Below are 17,205 nucleotides of genomic sequence, written 5' to 3'. Positions count from 1 at the left end.
GGAAAAGAGATCAAAAGAGCAGCCGTCTGTCCTCAGCCGATATCCTCCTGCTGCACAGGAGCAGAAATCTTGGAAAGCACCTTCCAAACCTGTGAGTGATACAGGCTTGAGGTCCAAGGCTGAAAAGCCATCTCAGGTGCTCCGTGGCAACTGCCAAACCAGTGCTGACACACGAGATGAAAAATCAAAAGGAGAATCAGTGGCTGCTTTGGCCGAGAAGCTGACAACAAGTCCTGCAGACGTCAGTGACTGCTCAGGGGACACCCTGCTTGCCAGGGGTAATCACCCCTCTTCCAATGGTACAGCTTCGGCGTACAGGTACCACCTCTCCTCCCATGTGTCAGCATCAGACTCCACTGGCTCTAAAGCAGAATCAGTGAACACTTTTGCTGCATCGCACAGACAGCCCTCAGAGGAGAGGGCTAAAACAGCAATAATCTCCCAGGAAAAAGAATTGGCAGACGCACCACTAGAAAATGCGAAGCCTTCAACACTAACAAAGCGTTCCCATCGCTCCAGGAGTCAAGAAGACATTCTGCAGATTCTCACAGGTCTTGATAAAGAAGACACGGAGCAGTCTTCAACTTCAGCAACAGATCATCTAAAAACTGGTTTAAAAACAGACTCCAAAACCATCCAGAGTAACCAGGAAAAACTTAATTCAGATGAAGAATTGGGAAGAAGCAGAAAATCAACCACTCAGTCAGATTTTGAGACAAGAAAGAAAGTAAGCTCCAAGCAGTTCTCCAATTCCAGGGGAGTTTTTAAAGCATCACTTTTTGAAAATGATAAAAACACGGTAAATGATGAAGACTCCACCAAGTGTATAAAACCATCGGATGCCAGCACTGGAGGATTTAAATCCAGAAGGTCGTTCAGCCCAAGAGAAGCTCTGAGATCAAAAGCTATCATTAAACCTGCAATTGTTGAAAAGGATATGAAGGCAGTCATGGGAGGGACTGTTTCTGAGGCAGAGTCAGAAAAACAGAAGTCTGTTTTTAAAATGGTAACAAATAAAATGACAAGCAGCATCACAATCTTCCCTTCTGAGCCAACAGCTCCGAGGACCTGTGCAGATATAGCAAAGGAAAGGCATGTTACCACCAGCAACATCAGAGTGGCTCCAAATGAGCCTTCACCAATAACAAACAATCTCCCCACACCCTTCGAGATACCGATTAATAAAAGTGCTCTGAAATTATCTGAGGCAGACAGAATTGGAGAGGCAGTGCCAAGAAGTAAAGCAGAAACAGTGGTCTCCAGAAGCAGCATTATGATAAAGAATTCTGAACTCACGGAGAGGAACAGTGAGCCACCTTCAGAAACAGTCAGCTGGAAGAGCCATGGCTCTTCAGATGCAGCTTTACCTGAAACAAAACATGTCACTGTGAGAAGTTCCTGGAGAACAAGACAAGGCTTACATTCCCTGGAGGACTCTCAAACCAAAGTGGAGAAAAGTGCAGCTTCCAGTACTACAAACTTGTGTAGGTCCCCAGCGGACCTCTCAGAAATGGAAGGGAACAGTGCAAGAACAAACGAGCAGACCTCAGCAAGGACCAGTGCCACAGCTAATTCCTGGAGTGTCCCTGAACTGGGGTCTCGAAGGACCAAAAGTAACTTAAGTGCATCTGAACTGCTAACACGCAGGAGCTATGCAAGTGATCCTACAGCAGCTTCTGCTTGGCACCAGAACACACTACCTGTAAGTATCCTCTGTTACACACTTTTGTCTTTTCAGTTAATGAGATTTTCCAAGTTGCCTGTTAGTTGTAGGGTTGCCTGATTTGAAATTCTTAGAGCTGATTTCCTAAAGTGCTGCCCTAACCCAGCTCCTGCTGTCTTCAGTGGAGCATCTCATATGTGAAGTATCTGATTTGGACTTCATGAACTTAGATCAATCTGCATGGGTCTTGTAATGTCATAGAAATAACTATATAGTAGCATTTGGTCTTGCCAAGATCAGAGAAGACATAGTCACAGCTTATGTAGGACATGGTATGCTTTTCAGAGTGCCTTTGCATGGCACTGTCAACTTGGAGTAGTAATGAAAAAATGATGGAAATGAGCAGATTTTAATAGGGTTGTGCCTCAGGTAGAGCTGTAGCTCAAATGGCAGCTGTAGAGATACAGCTCTTGGTAAGAGCTGTGTGGTTTCCCCATGTGAAACCAGAGCTCAGAGTTGAACTCTGGTTTGGAAATGCTTCCTGGGCATCTCCTAAACAGAGTGGTGGCTGGTTACACAGGGCTGCTCCCTCCTTGGTCTGTGTCAATATGCCACCTGAAAAGAAGGAAGGGCCATGGGGATGGCTGTGCTCTTTTCCTTCGGCTGGTACCAGTGAGGGGAGTCCCTCAAAGTGGGGCTGATACACAGACAGTTGGCCTGGTGAACTATACTTGCCACTGTAGCTGCAGGCTCCAGGATATTTCAAGCAAGCTCACTGGCACCAAGTGCCCTGTCAGTCTTAAGCCAGTTCCTGCTGCAGCTCCTACCTCTGCTCTTTGTTTAGAGCTGCTCCAAGCAGCTGCTGCCATTGCTAGTCTCCAGGAGGAGCCCACCTGAGTAATCTGACAGCAGGCTGGTGTCAGAGGGGACAGATTCATAACTGAATGACTCTAGCATTGACAAAGATGACGTAGTGAAGATGTGAATGGAGTTTTACATTTAGAAAACTTCTCTTACACTTCTCTGGCAATGAGAAGCACAGAAGAATTTGCACCGTTGCTTTGCTTTGCAGAGAGTCTCTTGCCTGGTATTAGGAAGTGCAGTTTGGCCTTCCAGCTACATTTGGACACTAAGAATACATCAGGGACTTAAGATACGATGTCTGCCATTCATCAGCACCAGTGAGCAACCTAAATTCCCTGTACTGAAGGGACACCTAGGAATGGCATTACTCAGGGCCTCTGCTTGAAACAGGTGATGGAAATCATGGGGACAAGGGTATATGCAACCCCAATGCTGTTCCATCTGCAGGAGGGAGATTCCAAGCCAAGATCATCTCCCTAACCAGGGTCACTCATGGATCACAGGCAGTCTGTACTTCTCTTTCATGAATCCAGGCAGAATTGACATGACTGAGGTTGTCCTTTTGCATAATGGCAGCTTATGTCCTTGGGAAACTGGAGATCCATCCCTGGACCTCCCTTTATCCCACGAGTTTGAATTCACAGCATCTACAACCTTGAGTCTCACAGATGAAGAGTTCTCCATGTGCAGCTGCGCTCACAGGTGGTCAGTCAGGAAGCCCTAAAGAGTGAGCACTGACATTTTTTTCCCATCTTCCCCCTAGCAGCCCACCCAGGGCTGAGTGTAGCTCTGTAGTATGTTCTGCGGGTGGTCTCAAGGTCACTGTCAGATCAAATTTGCTAGCTATGCGCTGCGCCTACAACAGGTCACAGTCTGTTCAGACCAGCTTCCCAGGTGCTTGTAAGTGACCAGCTGATTGTCCTCTGGGGTGCCATCACCTCCTGTGGTGCCATGGAGCATGCTGAGCTCCGTGCTGACCTGGCTCTGGTGCAGTACCAGGAGGTACAGGTCTGCATTGCCAACACGTGGGGAGTGGCCAGCCTGATGGCTCTGGCTCAGCTCTTTACCTATGAAACTCTTTGAGACCAGTGTATTTGGGTTGGTAGTCATAAATTCATGCTGCCTGACAGCAGAACAGACTGATATTGTCAGATGTCCAAGGGGATGGAGCACCTATATGCTCACCTAGTGTCCTCATCTCTAAAGGCAGCTACTGTATCAGAAATACAGAGGTGCCCATCCCTTGCAAATCTGTCTGGGTCCATCAAGATGACTGCCATTAAATTAAAATTATCACCTCACTTTTATGAGCAGCCTGGCCCACTATGGTTATCTCTGGTCCACGGTTAACCTCATGGGACCTGTTCCTATAGTGTGCCTGTTGACCGAGGTGCTGCTGCTCATGTCTCACTTCTCTTGTAGGGTGTGGCTCACAAGGGGGAGGTCAGGTCCAGTGTTTGCTGGATGTCATCCATGGCAGGGCCAGCTCAGGGCAGATGTTTGCCCACCCAGACCTACCAGATGTTACAGATTCTTTCTTAGAGCCCATCAAAGCCTGGTGATTATCTCAGAGATGCTTTTCTGCCAGGCACGGGGGCTGCTGCCTCGTCCTTCCCTGCTCTCCCTTGGTCCCAAATTGGGACTAAATCTGTTCCACCAGTGCTCGCAGCCCCTTCACAGGGCTGTACACTGCATGTTTCAGCAAACACGATGCCATCCCCAGAGTGAGCAGAGCTGATAAAGCCTTCAGGAGCTGATTATGTTATTGCAATTGTAAGTTCAACATTGTAATGATTTGTTTTGTTTCTTATGTTGATGTGATGGTGTCTTACAGTGCACTGGAACTTGTAGATAAGGAAGTTTTCCAGCCAGTGACAGCAACAGTAAAAGCACTGCCATCTTCCCTGGGGATCTGGAGGGTAACAGGGACTCCTCACCCCCGCAGCTCACAGCAGGTTGCAGCCTCAGTAGAAGACAGAGGTGGCCCAACCAGCCCTAAGGCAGACCATAGACATCTGAATCCCAGGGTATGATCCCATCAATGTCTCTGCAGACATTCAAGGAAACATTAGTGAGTTTAAAGTGCCATTTAGATGCCTGTAGCAGGAAAACAGCATAGGACACTCCCACATCACATCTTCATTGCCAAGAAAATGGGAGATTCAGGTTGCTGGCCATCCCCCAGCCATGGCAGTTAAAACTTAAAGTTAATACTTTTATGAAACTGCTTCAGTCACTAAACCATGGGATTTTCTGCTGATAGTCCCTCATGGATACAAGCACTCTGGGCCCAGCAAGCCATGCAGGTTGAACACAGATTTGTGCACAGGTCACTCAGCTGAACAGAAGACTCCACACCCGTAACTTTGGTTAAAATTTCTGGATACTTTAAAAGAAAAAAATCTTTACAAAATAGCACATAAGTGAGGGCATGCCAGAGCTGGCCTGGTGGCCTGAGCCCCTGCTTGCCAAGGGGACTCAAGCCAGCACCTCACACAGCAAACCCAGGACCAGGAACCCAGTGCTATTCTAGATCCCTTCATAGTCTCTGAGTCCCAAACCTCTTTATTTTCCTTTGCGCAGGATGAGAGCAAAGATTATGTACCCAGTTCCAGAAGAAAACAATACGGCTCTTCTGAGTACCTCTCACAGGTTGACACACCAGGGAAAAGGCCAGCCACCAAGATGGAGCTGCAGGATCCTGAATCCCACCCCCGCACACCACTGGGTCTCCAGGTGGAGGAGCAGGTATGTGAGTTCAAGGACCATCCAAAAAAGAGAGTTACAAGACAAGAAGCCAATAGCCGAACTGACCTCCCAGTAATATAACTTGGAGAACTTGTCCAAATGAATGTAAACCTTTTAGGAGAAATCCAGTCTGAAACTGGCGCTGCCCAGATGTGGAGCACCTACTGTGTTGCTTTGGTAAATTATTCTACTAATTTCCTATACTGGTAAAAATAATACTACCTTACTTTTCTGTTCCAAACTTGTTTCAGCTAGCTTTATGGCTGAAAACAATTTTCCAGGGAATAAGAGGCACTACATCTAGTCATCCTCTGGCACACACTGGACAATCAGGGATGGAAAAAACATTTGGAGAGACAAAATCAGAGCCCCTGACTTACCTGCTTCAGCTGGCTGCTGTTCTGCTAGGGTGCTTGTCTGCTGCTATATGCCTACTGCTCTGCCTCCCAAAAGATATCTTTCTGGACACAAAGAAGTGGAAAATGGCCCACGTTAGAGTGACTATGACTTACTGCCTGAAATATGAAAAAACCCCCACATTTATTCCAGTGTCTTCACAGGGAGCTCCTTTCAGAGGAGATAGGGGTCTGGGCCGACTTTAATTCCTAGTGCACAGCCATGCTTATGTCTGTACAAAACTTTTTTTTTCTCCTAGCATTCCCCCTTTGCCTGTGTGGCTGCCCATAGCAAAGTGCATCTTTCCATTTATGGATCACCCACAGCAGGAAATAAGACCTCAGACGTGTTGTCTGTGTATCTTACTGGATATGCACAGGAGTTGCCGAGTCTTGATGTGAGAGCGGCAGGACTGCAGTGAGGCAGCTGAGTGCCCTACATAGTCATACCTCTTGATGAAGTTACACAAAATTAAGAGCCTGGAGAAACACGGTCTCAGCTGAGCTTTGCAGACTGGCATTTAGAGCTAGGTAACGTTTGCAGTGGAGTGTAGTGAACTGGCACTGTCCTTGTTGGTAGCTGAGGAAAGGGACACCACAGTGATGCTCTGTGTGGTCACTGAGAGGTGTTACCCATAGTAACATTCATCTGGACAGATGCAGACTCCTGTACCTGAGGCTGTGCTGGGCTTCCTTTGTCTGCACAGACTGGGTCAACAGCAAATAAAAATTGGGGTTAAGTCAGGTCCCTGTAACATACACCCCATCATTTGGATCTTCTGTCTTGCCCAGACCTCCACTGACTGCAAGAGGAATCTGAACACCTTGCACATGGAGATGTGCTCTGACATTAGATCAGCTCTATCTCCTCGGTGTTCTCAGGTGTTGTGCAGATGCCAGATCCACATGCCAGGTGTGGAAGTGGGTGCAGGGTATGCTACAGCAAAAATCAGAGAATAGGCCCTGCCTATGTGGGGCAGGGCTGGGTCGTTCTGCTTTGGGCTTACTCCACTGTAAACACTGAAAGAGCCTCTATCTTCCAAACTGATCCTGCCACTGCCCTCCTGTGCCCCACCACAGGGCTAGGATCCTGATGTGTTTTGGGATGGCTGCCCAAGGGCAATCACGATACTCTTCTCCAGAGCAAAAATGCTACCAGAGGCAGCTGTGGGTTCTGGCCAGTCTGTGATGCTGTGGGGTTGTCTCTTACAGGGTGCTTCCCATGCCTGCCGGACAACGTCTCGGAGATGAGTTGTATTCCCTTCCACTCAATGAACACACTGCAAAGTGGAGCAAGAGGCAGGATAGTACCAAGCTCATGGGTGTTACATCTGTTCGTAACCTCTCCAGAGGCTTCAGCTAGCCTGAAACCAGTTTTCTAATGTGATTTGCAAGGTACTGGAGCTTTACCAGTGAATTCTTTTTCTTCATTGCTGAAGAGGCAGCTGCAGAGACTTTGCTCAGGGGACTCCCACTTCTCATCTCTGTACCTGCATTCTTAATCTCCTCCATAGGATAATAGGTCTGTCTCCATATGGAAACCTTGACTACATAGCCACTCTGAACGATGGTACTCCCTGGACAAGAGAGAACTTCTTGTTACTCACTTGCATTTAGACAAGATCCCAGAAGTATCCCTGTGACTATGGTCCACCAGCCCATGACAGCTATCCTACACAGCTCCACAACTGAAAGCTTTCAGTTCCTAGGGAGAGTTTGCATCCTCCTAATACACTCTTGTTGGCTTGGCTTGTGGTTGCCTCAGTACCTGTGTTCCCAGCACCTTCTGTGTCTAGGCAGAAGGAAACCATTCCCCACTGGTTGCTTTACACATTAAGAGGGAAGAAAATGTTTAGAAGCAGTTTCTTCCCTATTGCTGTCAGTCTCTGCAACAAGCTTTGCATGACCTACTCATCACCAGCTGAGATCTTGCACCAAGAAGTCATCCTCTGAGCCAAACCAACAGCAGTTGATGCAGCAGTGAAACTTCCTCCTGACTTGGACTGGGATGCTTTTTTACCTGAAGCTTTATGTCTATCATGCTCTGCAGGCAACAATTCTGCTGCTCATTCTCAGCAGTTGAGCTCTAAGGGAAAAAGAAACAAGAACTTTTCCTGGCAGACAAGCAGAATGTTGTTGTTCCTTCCAAAACCAGGGTGGAGATGGCAGGATTGGACCCTAAGCTGGACCAATCCTAAATTGGACCCACTATGGCCACCTAGGCAGCCTCAGTCTGTGTCCCTCTTGGGGACCACCTGATCTGCCATGTCTGGGACCCAGGTATGGTAAGCGGCTGCTTCAGATACAGAGGTCTGTCACCTTGCCCACAGGCCACTGAGTGCAGATGGCATCACTGTCAGGGGACACACTACCCCTGCAGCTCCAAGAAGTGCTCAGGTGTTGGAGCAGCATCTGCCCTGAGCAAGACAATTGCATCTGGCCCACACAGTCAGAGCGCTGCCAGTCCTTCCCTACATCCCACCATCCAGCTGCAGGGCTGGTCCACAGTTCTCCTGTCCTGTACACAACCACCACTGACCTCCCCCAGTGCTGTCTTCTGCCTGTTGGAAACACACCCTCTCAGCAGAGGGACAAGGACAATGCCGCAGAAGGGAAAAGATCTCTTACTGGTTTTGGAGGTGCTGTGGGAACAGCTGCAACCCAACAGCTCCCATGTCTGAGTTGCATCCCATGCTCATTCCCACATCTCACCTTCCAGACGAGGAGCTACCACAGCAGCGTGCATGTGACTACCCATACGTGCACACGTATATGCTGTATATCCTCCCTGTCCCTTGGAATTATATGCCTCAATTCTGAGAGGCAAAAGAATCAAAAAAACAGAGCTGGTAGGAAAATATCTATGAAAACATTTATATAAAAAGGAAAATGTTTCAATGACATGATTTTTTTTTTAATAAAGATTGTTTGGAGGAAGGGGAAAATTATTTTTGGAAAAAAAAAGTTTCCTTTTGCAATTTTTATATTTTTAACCCTTCATTTTATTCTTTAATAATTCATGACATGTATAAGTGTCAAGTTGCATAACAATACAAAAAAGATAATGCCTTTAAATTAGTACTGAGTGGCAGCTCTAATAATCTTAAAATTAAATTATATTAAAATAAATTATATCAACTGCTATCTCTTACCATTTCATGACATGGCAGTGCTAATAGAGAATGGAATAACTAGATCATCAAGTATAATGGGAAAAAATCTTTAAACTCAAAGTCTAAACTAAAAATGAAAGAAACTGAAATTCTGAAGTTAAATTCAGATTTCTGAAATGCCTTACCCTACCCCATGTTTATCATCAGGAAGTATTGAAAATTAGTGCGTATTTTGCAATCTGAAACCACAATGGGATGGATTTTTATTTTTTTTTTTAACAACCCTGTGAAATTGCAGTATCCACCCTGAGTACCCTGTTTTGCTCAGAGGTTAATGGTATGGCAGGATCACCACCACCACATAAAAAAAGACATTACTGAGATCAATTGCTTGAATGGCATCAGCTTCCCTTGCCTCCTCACGCGATCCTGCAGACTTTCCACAGCCGATAAACTGAATTGCAGCCTGACCAGAAGGGCCACATCCCAGCAGTGCTGTCACGGGGCTGGCTTGCTTGCTGGCCTCTGCCAGCCTCAGGATGCTGAGTTCTGACTCTTTGCCCCTTATTTTCATATTAAAGAAAATATTTCCCTTCAAAACTAAATATGCTGCCATCAGGTCTTCTTGCATCTGTTGCATGGGAGATGCTGCTGCAGAAAACCCCTCCAAGCCAGTGCAGCTGCTCTGCAGCACGCGGCACAAATGCCTCCTGCAGTACCTGCTTGCTGAGCCTGGGATTTCACATCTTGGAGACGTCTTGGCATGTACCTGCCTCTTCAGCCAGAACAGGAATTATTTACCTCTGTTTACATTCCCAAACCTGCTGCTAAGCAGCTCTCCAGCTGTATAATACCCAGTTAGGCACCATGGGAGAACCACTGCTGCTGATCTGCTTGGCGCTGCAGTTTTGCCTCACAGAGAAGCAGCCGATTTAGGAGGGCCTCCCCCTGCCCCGTGTCACTGCTGGCCAGGACTTGCAGCTTGGTTTTACAAACAGCTGCACAGCACATATGCACTTGTCCTGGTTTTCAACCGGGACAGAGCTGATTTTCTTCGTAGTAGCTAGAGAGGATGAGGATCGCTGTAAGCAGTGACTGTGTGGCTTTCTTCCCAGTCATGAGCCCCATCCTGCTGCAGGACAGCTGTCCACATCCCAGAAGACAATTGGATGCCCATACAAACCCACCAGCCCTCTCCTTCTCACATTCTTAGCATGGATCCAGCTTAGCATGGTGCTTCCAAAGCAGTTCCAAGGGAGCTGGTTTTACTCCTGGACAGGAAAGCTCTGCATCCCTACAACACGATCTGCTGCGTTAACACAGGCTTCCCTGTACCTCTGGCTTACCCGTCAGCTTTTCAACCCCACAGCTCACCCCAATAATGTGACCTCATGTCTGAAGTGCAAGGGAAAAACCACCAGCAGCAATAGCTGGTAGTTATCCCCTTCTGTCAGCCAGGACCAGGCTTTTCCTCAGCCACGGGCAACCAGAAGGCTTCACTCTGCTGCTTGGCCAGCTCACAGCCACGCAGCAGGAGCCCCAGCTCCTGACCCAGCAATGCAGCTCTTTGGGCGCTGTCTGCTCTCCTCAGGTGCTTCTCATAGGTGACAGCTCTCCTTTCTCCAGCTGCCTCAGTTGTTTGTTCAGTATTTTACAGTACATACCTTGAACTCTTGCTCTAGACTTAGTCTTACTGTTTGTAAATAATGAACACAGATGTCACTCAGTAACTGTACACTGGGTTGTTTTTACCACAACTGAGATTAAATCTGAAAAAGAAAACCCTCCTTAAAATTGAAAGGGACCATGTCCTCTAATCATGAGTGCAATAGGAGCTGATTGTATTATTAAACTTATAGCAATGACTTCAGGAAACACAATGTGTTTTACTCAAATTGCACACTTTTTTTGAACAGTTGTAAAGTAGAGTATATGTGTAAATATTGCCACCACTGAAGAAGTATTTGTAATTTTAGCATATAAATATTAACAGGCTTTTCAGTGGGCTTGGTGATGCCATGAGGCTGTGCATCAAGCACTTGCGTAATTCCAAAGTTGTAAATGTATTTGCTGTACAGAAGAAGTGTGTCAGTGCTTGCTTCTCTCAAGGAAACGGAGACACTGGTCCCTTTTGGAGAGCCAGCAGCTTTCCCCAGAATGGCTGGCACTAGCCTGAGGGGCCAGTGGTTTGCTGTTTCACAGAGTGGCTTCTTTTGTGTCCAAGAACACCACTGCAGCACAGAACACCACCTCTCCAGCTGCTTGGGTAGCATGGAGGGGTGACAGCTTTGCAGTGCAACCACCAGTGCCATGCCTTGTCCAGCAGCAGCTCAGTGGACATGGACAAGGGGAGACTTGCAGTCCTCCTGCAGACGGTACCTCCAGGAAAGGAAAAGAGCAGGGTGGCACACCATGATGCTTCAAGAGAGGCTTGACATGAGCAATTTGCTAGCTACAGATCGAAGCAATAGTCATATTGGTGTCATCTCTAATATTGTAGACCTCATCCCTGCCACCTCTGCACATCATTGGAGTGGTCAAAGCACTGCTCCAAGGTCAGCCTCCAGTGGACTGCTCTGTATGTGGCAAAACATGAAGCCATTGTTTGCAGATGCCTCTGATGGTCAGTAACCTAGGGACCCAAAGGATCATCTTCCTCGGCTGCCCAGCATGCAGTGCAGGCTCCTGCCTTGGGGAAGCAGCACTCCAGGCTGCATGGAATGTATTTTTAAGAAAATAAATCTATTTTTTTGTATTTCCAGACAAATATTTGGGCTGGGGCAGCTTAGTTAGAAGACAAATAATGCAAGAAGTCTTTTCAAAACTACAAACTCATCCAAGTTAAGCAAATTTTCCAGGGTTACAGTATTGTCTATTTCCCTAAAACAAACTTTGTATCCAAAAGAGCTATCAGCACTGTTTCACCCTCTCAAAACTCTCCCTGTCTCAGCATACTCAGTAGAGGGAAGCCAGCTCTTTCCTCCCCAGGCTGCCCATGGAGTGGCTACAGATGGTGCTCACCTCCTTCCAGTTACACAGTGCTCTTAGTCTGCATGCCAAATGTAAACACACAGTTTATCTGCATGTCTTTCCTGACTTGAACACTGTCAGCTCTACAGTATATAACCAATAAAAACTCCTCTTTTTACATGTTTGTGATGTGGTATTTATAGTCCAGCTGAATCCCTGCGCAGCCTCCATTACTCAGAGGTACTGGTGCCCCTTGGGGAAGTGCTGAGGCAGCTCCAGTTGGCAGCACTGTGTGTTAGTGCCAAGTCTGACTGCCTTGTTAGTTTCTTGCCTGTATCCTGGCAGATCTCATCCATTCAGTCCTAGACTGTATTTAAGGAATGGACAATGTATACACACATGGCAGTTCAAGTTGAACAACAGTTACTCTCCACTGAGACTGGATGACCTGGACTTGTCATTGCTGAGAGCAGGTTGGAGGAAGGATGTTCTTACCCAGGGAAATGAGCCAGTGCTTCATTAAATTTCCTTCACTCAGCCAGTAGGGATTGTAATGGAGCCGAGACCTGTTGGCCATCTCCTGGAAGAAGCTGGAGGATACAGAGGTCAGCACAAGTGGCAAAACCTCCTTCACAGTTCCTAACTTTTTGCAATATGCAGGTACAATTGGCAGGATACATACATCATATGCAGGATGAGCTCCTGTGACTACATCATTTGGAGAGAATTATCTTGATTTGTAAGGGGTCCTGGTCACCACACTTACTTATATAGACAAAGCTTTTTTCCTTATATTTGGTTTGTTCCATTTGACTGCAAAACTGGGCACATTTCCAGAAGCTCTATTAAATGGGTTATTTGTATTGAATGACATTTTAGGAGCCATTCATAGCTGTCACTTCAGCTGCTACTCCCTGGGTAGAGCTCATTAAAGAGACGTGAAGTCCTACAAACATTCCCTCTGTTAAATATGTGTCTAAGAAAACTGACTTTTGGCTTGGCTGAGACCCCTGTCTATCCCAGTAGCATGGGCAGCTATTGAACATCTTTAAAGAGTTGGTTCTTCACCTCTTAACCATTATTGTAGCTACAACACAAATCCTGCTGCGTCTGGCTTGCTAAGAGATCTGTAAATGTGTAAGTGAAGCGTTATTATCCACAGCTTCCACATCTGCCAACACCTTAAGCACATACCACAGGGTGGTTCTTTTCCTTGCCTGTGATTCAAGGCACAGCTCACCAATCCTGCAGGAGGACATTATAGTACATATACTGGACTAACGGCCCACATACCATAGCATTGCTGCTTAGTTAGGAAATCTCACTCTTCTTCTGAAGCCTTTATTTTTGATCAGTCACATCTACTTGCTTGGGTGGGTCTAAGTAGTCCTCATGTTGCCTACAAACAAGCATACTCTCTTATTACTCGATGGAAATCAGTTGTACCTGTGAGAAGGTTGCTACTGTAAATCATCTTTGTTGGTGAGATTTCTGAGCCAGAAAGTCAACTCTATGCTGCTGTGGTGGTTTGACCCACACTGTGACCATGGGGTCCAGCATTGACTCCCCCAACCTGATGAGATGGGAAGAGAGACACAACAAAGGGGACATGGGATTAGGAATGAAGGACAGGGAGGGCTCACTCACCAGTTATGGTCACAGGCAAAACAGACACAAACTTGGGGAGGAAAAGTCAGTTTAATTCGTTGCAAATCGTCTGAGTAGACAACAACCACATCTTACAACACCTTCCTCCACCCCTCCCTTCTCCCCGGGCTCCAATCACTTTGCTCCCCATTTCTCTACCTTTCCCCCCCAGTGGCACAGGGGACAGGGAATGGGGGTTCAGTCAGGCCACCTCTGCTGCTCTTCCTGGCATGGAAATCCAGGAACAAGATGTTCCAGAGCAGTTTCCCACCTCCCACTGAGACTCACCCCCCACTCTGCGGCCCACCCCCACTCTGGCAGCGAGTGACACTCGGGGTCACAATTCCAGCCACACTTGCCCTCAAGCTCAGCTTCTCTGCTCCAGTATGGAGTCCTCCATGGCCTACACATGGGTCTCTGCTCTGCTGTTGCATCTCCCTGGACTATAGAGGACTTTGTCTTGTCCTACTCCATTCAGTAGAACTGGGTGTGGGTCTCTCTCTTTTCCTCAGGCAACGAAGCTCTGTGTCTGTCTGTCTGTCCTTTGTTTAGAATCATAGAATGGTTTGGGTTGGAAGGGACCTTAAAGCTCATCCAGTCCCAACCCCCTGCCAGCAGCAGGGACAACGAATCACAGAATCACAGAATGTTGGGGATTGGAAGGGACCTCGAAAGATCATCCAGTCCAACCCCCTGCCAGAGCAGGAACCTAAATGAGATCACACAGGAAGGTACAAAATGGTTTTCAAGTTCTCCACATTCAGCTTGAACTGGCATTCTGTGTAGCTGTCATCAGGTTATGGAAACAAGGCTTAAGGATGTGAAGACCCTTCAGTCCCTGAAGACATCTCTTGCACACCACCCAAGCACACAGATGGTATGAACTCAGGCACAGCAGCCACAGTTATTTCCTGTAAAAAACACCACCAGATAAAGTGGTCAAGTGGTTGTATCTTGTATCACTTGGTGGCCTAGATACCACAGGAAAGGGAGGTCTCCATTCATTCCCTTCAGGTTGCTGAGGATTCAAGCCAACACCTGTCAGGCCTCAGAAGACCCAGGTAAAGCGAGGGGAGAGCAGGGTGGAGGGCACCCTCTTGCAGAAGTGGTCATGGCACAACCAAGGGCGCAGGCAGGTTAGGAGGAAATAAATGAACAAGTAGGAGGCTGAGACTGAGGCTTTGCCATTGCAGAGCTCAGCTGGGAGAACTGACTAACTTGGGCCAAGGCCTCCCTGGACTCATCTGCACTAACTCAGTTCCAAGCCCATCCTAGGACTTGATGAATCCTGTTCACCATGACTGTGACCACACCGCCTCCCTCTGCCACCAACATGAAGGCAAACATTTCCCTTTGGGCCCCTAACAGGATGGTCACAGCCAAACCGCCTCCCTGGGGACAGCCAAATACCGTCCCCATCCTTAGCGGTGTGCCCTTACTTGACATCCAGGACTCCCCTTATCTTCTTTAAAAACCACCATGTTATTGGGAGCACAAGCTGTTTCCTTCTGCACAGGAAGCCCCAGCGCTGGCTGTGATCATACTTGACATGAACTCTTACTGACCCAGCATGAGGCCCAGCACTGCTCTCACTTCTCTGGTGCACCGTGGGGAAATGCCTCTGCGTGCCTGGGGCTAATCACCCCAGTTACGGTGCTGTGGAGAATAAACAGTCAACCTCCTAGCAGTGACAGAACTAGGCCTGGATTAGCCATAAAGTTGAAGCCACTAACTTCAAGGATGCTCCTATGGTACATCCAACAAAGCTGGAACTGTACAGGGTAAACAATGAAATAAAAACAAGTAGGCTGAACATGACAACAAGAAGGAGGTGAAAGCTGGGGCAAGATCATCCATTACTGTTTCCTTCATGAAACATCTCTGCTAGTTCAGTGTTCTCATCTGGAGTTTTTCCAGGTGCCTTCAGGTCCACCAAGATCTTACCAGCTGCAGCCCTTTCCATCCCAGGCCAGACTCAACACCTCCCTTCAGGAGCAGTTTGGCTATCCTGGCTCCTCAAATGGACCAGCTACCTCCAGAACTATGATGAGTTGCTAATAAATGAGAATCTTGTTTTCTTCAAAAGCTGCAGTATCTCACCTGCTTCTGAAAACAGGCACAGTGATCCAACTCTTCACACTTCAGCTACGAGGGAATGCTGGGTGGATCATATCGACCAGAACACCCTGAAGCCTAGGTAATGTCCTAAATCCTTATTCACTCAAAAAGCATGTTCCCTCCTGTGCTGACCCAAACCAAACTGCAGAGTGAAGCACTGCAGGAGCACACTACATAGAGTACTGAGGAGCTGGTGAGATTGCTGGCCACTCTGGGCTAAGGGGCACACCTGAAACATCAGGCAGGGTGTAAGGCTTAATGAAGGCAAATGGAGTACATTGAATACTCCAGTCACTCAATTCTAACATCCTCCATCACTGACAGATAAAGAAAAAATTGGCTTCTGTTGCTGAACAGCAATTCAGTGGTCTGATAGATACCCTGCTAATTGGCTGTAATATGTTTTCATGCTTACCTGAGACCACAAGCTGAAGTACCCTTAGTGAATCAAGAAAAAAGCAGTCAAACAGAGCAGATTGACAAGGTTTAGATGTTATTTAGAAGTGAGGATACATTCTGTGAGTGATAAGAAGTTACTAAGGACAGGCATATGTTGTCCAAACATCAAGTCTGACTAACTCTGCCCAAGAATTTAAGATTCGAGACACTTCTGTCCTGTAACAGTGGATTATGGCTGAGACTTGAACTGCCATACGTGTTATGCCATGAGCACACAAGGTTTAATAAAACATCTGAAAAAAAAAGGTATGTGGGACTATGAGGAAGAAGAAGGGTAAGTATCGAGTATGTGGAGTACACACATCATACAGCACCTAGGTAAGCAATTTCCATTTTCAGGTGGCTGTGGTTCATGTGTGTTCTAACCGTGGGTGATTTCAAACACAACTCCACATAGGTGCAGCTACTCGTGGGTGGCTTGGAAGCAAAGCAAACAGTAACTACCATTTGCAAAATCCAGCACAGATTACCAGATGCTCGAGCAGAGGAGCAACATTTGTTGCAGGTATGAAGAGAGAACGGTGCAAAAGTTGTGCACGAGGATGGACACACTGAGCACCACTATCAGGGACTACAGTGCACTGCCATGATGTGCTTACAGCCCGGACCTACACCCAGATAACTGCAGCCTAAAACAAGTGGTTATCCAAATAAATGGTCTCTGCAGAGAGACACGTACCTAGGACCTCTCCACAAACAAGGTGAATGCATTCAGGAGCTTCTGAAAGGCAAGAACCCTTAGATGGAAGGGTTTATCATCCAGACTGGGTTGGCAGGCCAAGATATCTCTGTCTTTTAAGTGTGAAGTCTTAAAAAAAAAGGTAATTTACCCTTGTTCAGGTGAAATAGCCTTTAAGTTATTGCGGTGTGGTGATACAGTGTGAAGAGAACAGAGTAACAGTGATCATAAGTCCCTTTCTGGCGAGGCGTAATTAACACTACAGAATCACAGCCTTGGGGTTGGAAGGGCCCTCAGGAGATCATCCAGTCCACCCCCCCTGCCAAAGCAGGTTCCCTACAGCAGGTTGCACAGGAAAGTGTCCAGGTGGGTTTGAACATCTCCAGAGATGGAGACTCCACACCCTCTCTGGGCAGCCTGTCCCAGGGCTCTGGCACCCTCATAGGAAAGAAGTTTTTCCTCATGTTTTTCTGGAACTTCCAGTGTTCCACTTTTTGCCCATTGTCCCTTGTCACCAGCCACCACCAAAAAGAGCCCATCCCCATCCAT

General features: G+C 47.1%; 1 protein-coding gene across 1 annotated transcript in view; it reads left to right on the top strand.

Moving 5' to 3' along the window:
* Nucleotides 1-6,921, top strand: part of LUZP1 (leucine zipper protein 1) — an 8,369-nt gene extending 1,448 nt beyond the window's left edge. Inside the window, exons 1-3 of the mRNA XM_010174677.1 lie at nt 1-1,702; nt 5,111-5,275; nt 6,883-6,921. The exon at nt 1-1,702 is cut by the window's left edge and continues 1,448 nt beyond it. Of these exons, the coding sequence (XP_010172979.1) occupies nt 1-1,702; nt 5,111-5,275; nt 6,883-6,921 (1,906 nt within the window). The remainder of the gene's footprint in view (nt 1,703-5,110; nt 5,276-6,882) is intronic.
* The last annotated feature ends 10,284 nt before the right edge of the window (nt 6,922-17,205 follow it).

The sequence above is a fragment of the Antrostomus carolinensis genome, unplaced genomic scaffold (genome assembly GCF_000700745.2).
Source record: "Antrostomus carolinensis isolate BGI_N321 unplaced genomic scaffold, ASM70074v2 scaffold44508, whole genome shotgun sequence".
NCBI classification, from domain to species: Eukaryota; Metazoa; Chordata; class Aves; order Caprimulgiformes; family Caprimulgidae; genus Antrostomus; species Antrostomus carolinensis.
The sequence above is the reverse complement of the archived record's forward strand: the minus strand, read 5'-3'. Positions and strand labels throughout refer to the sequence as shown.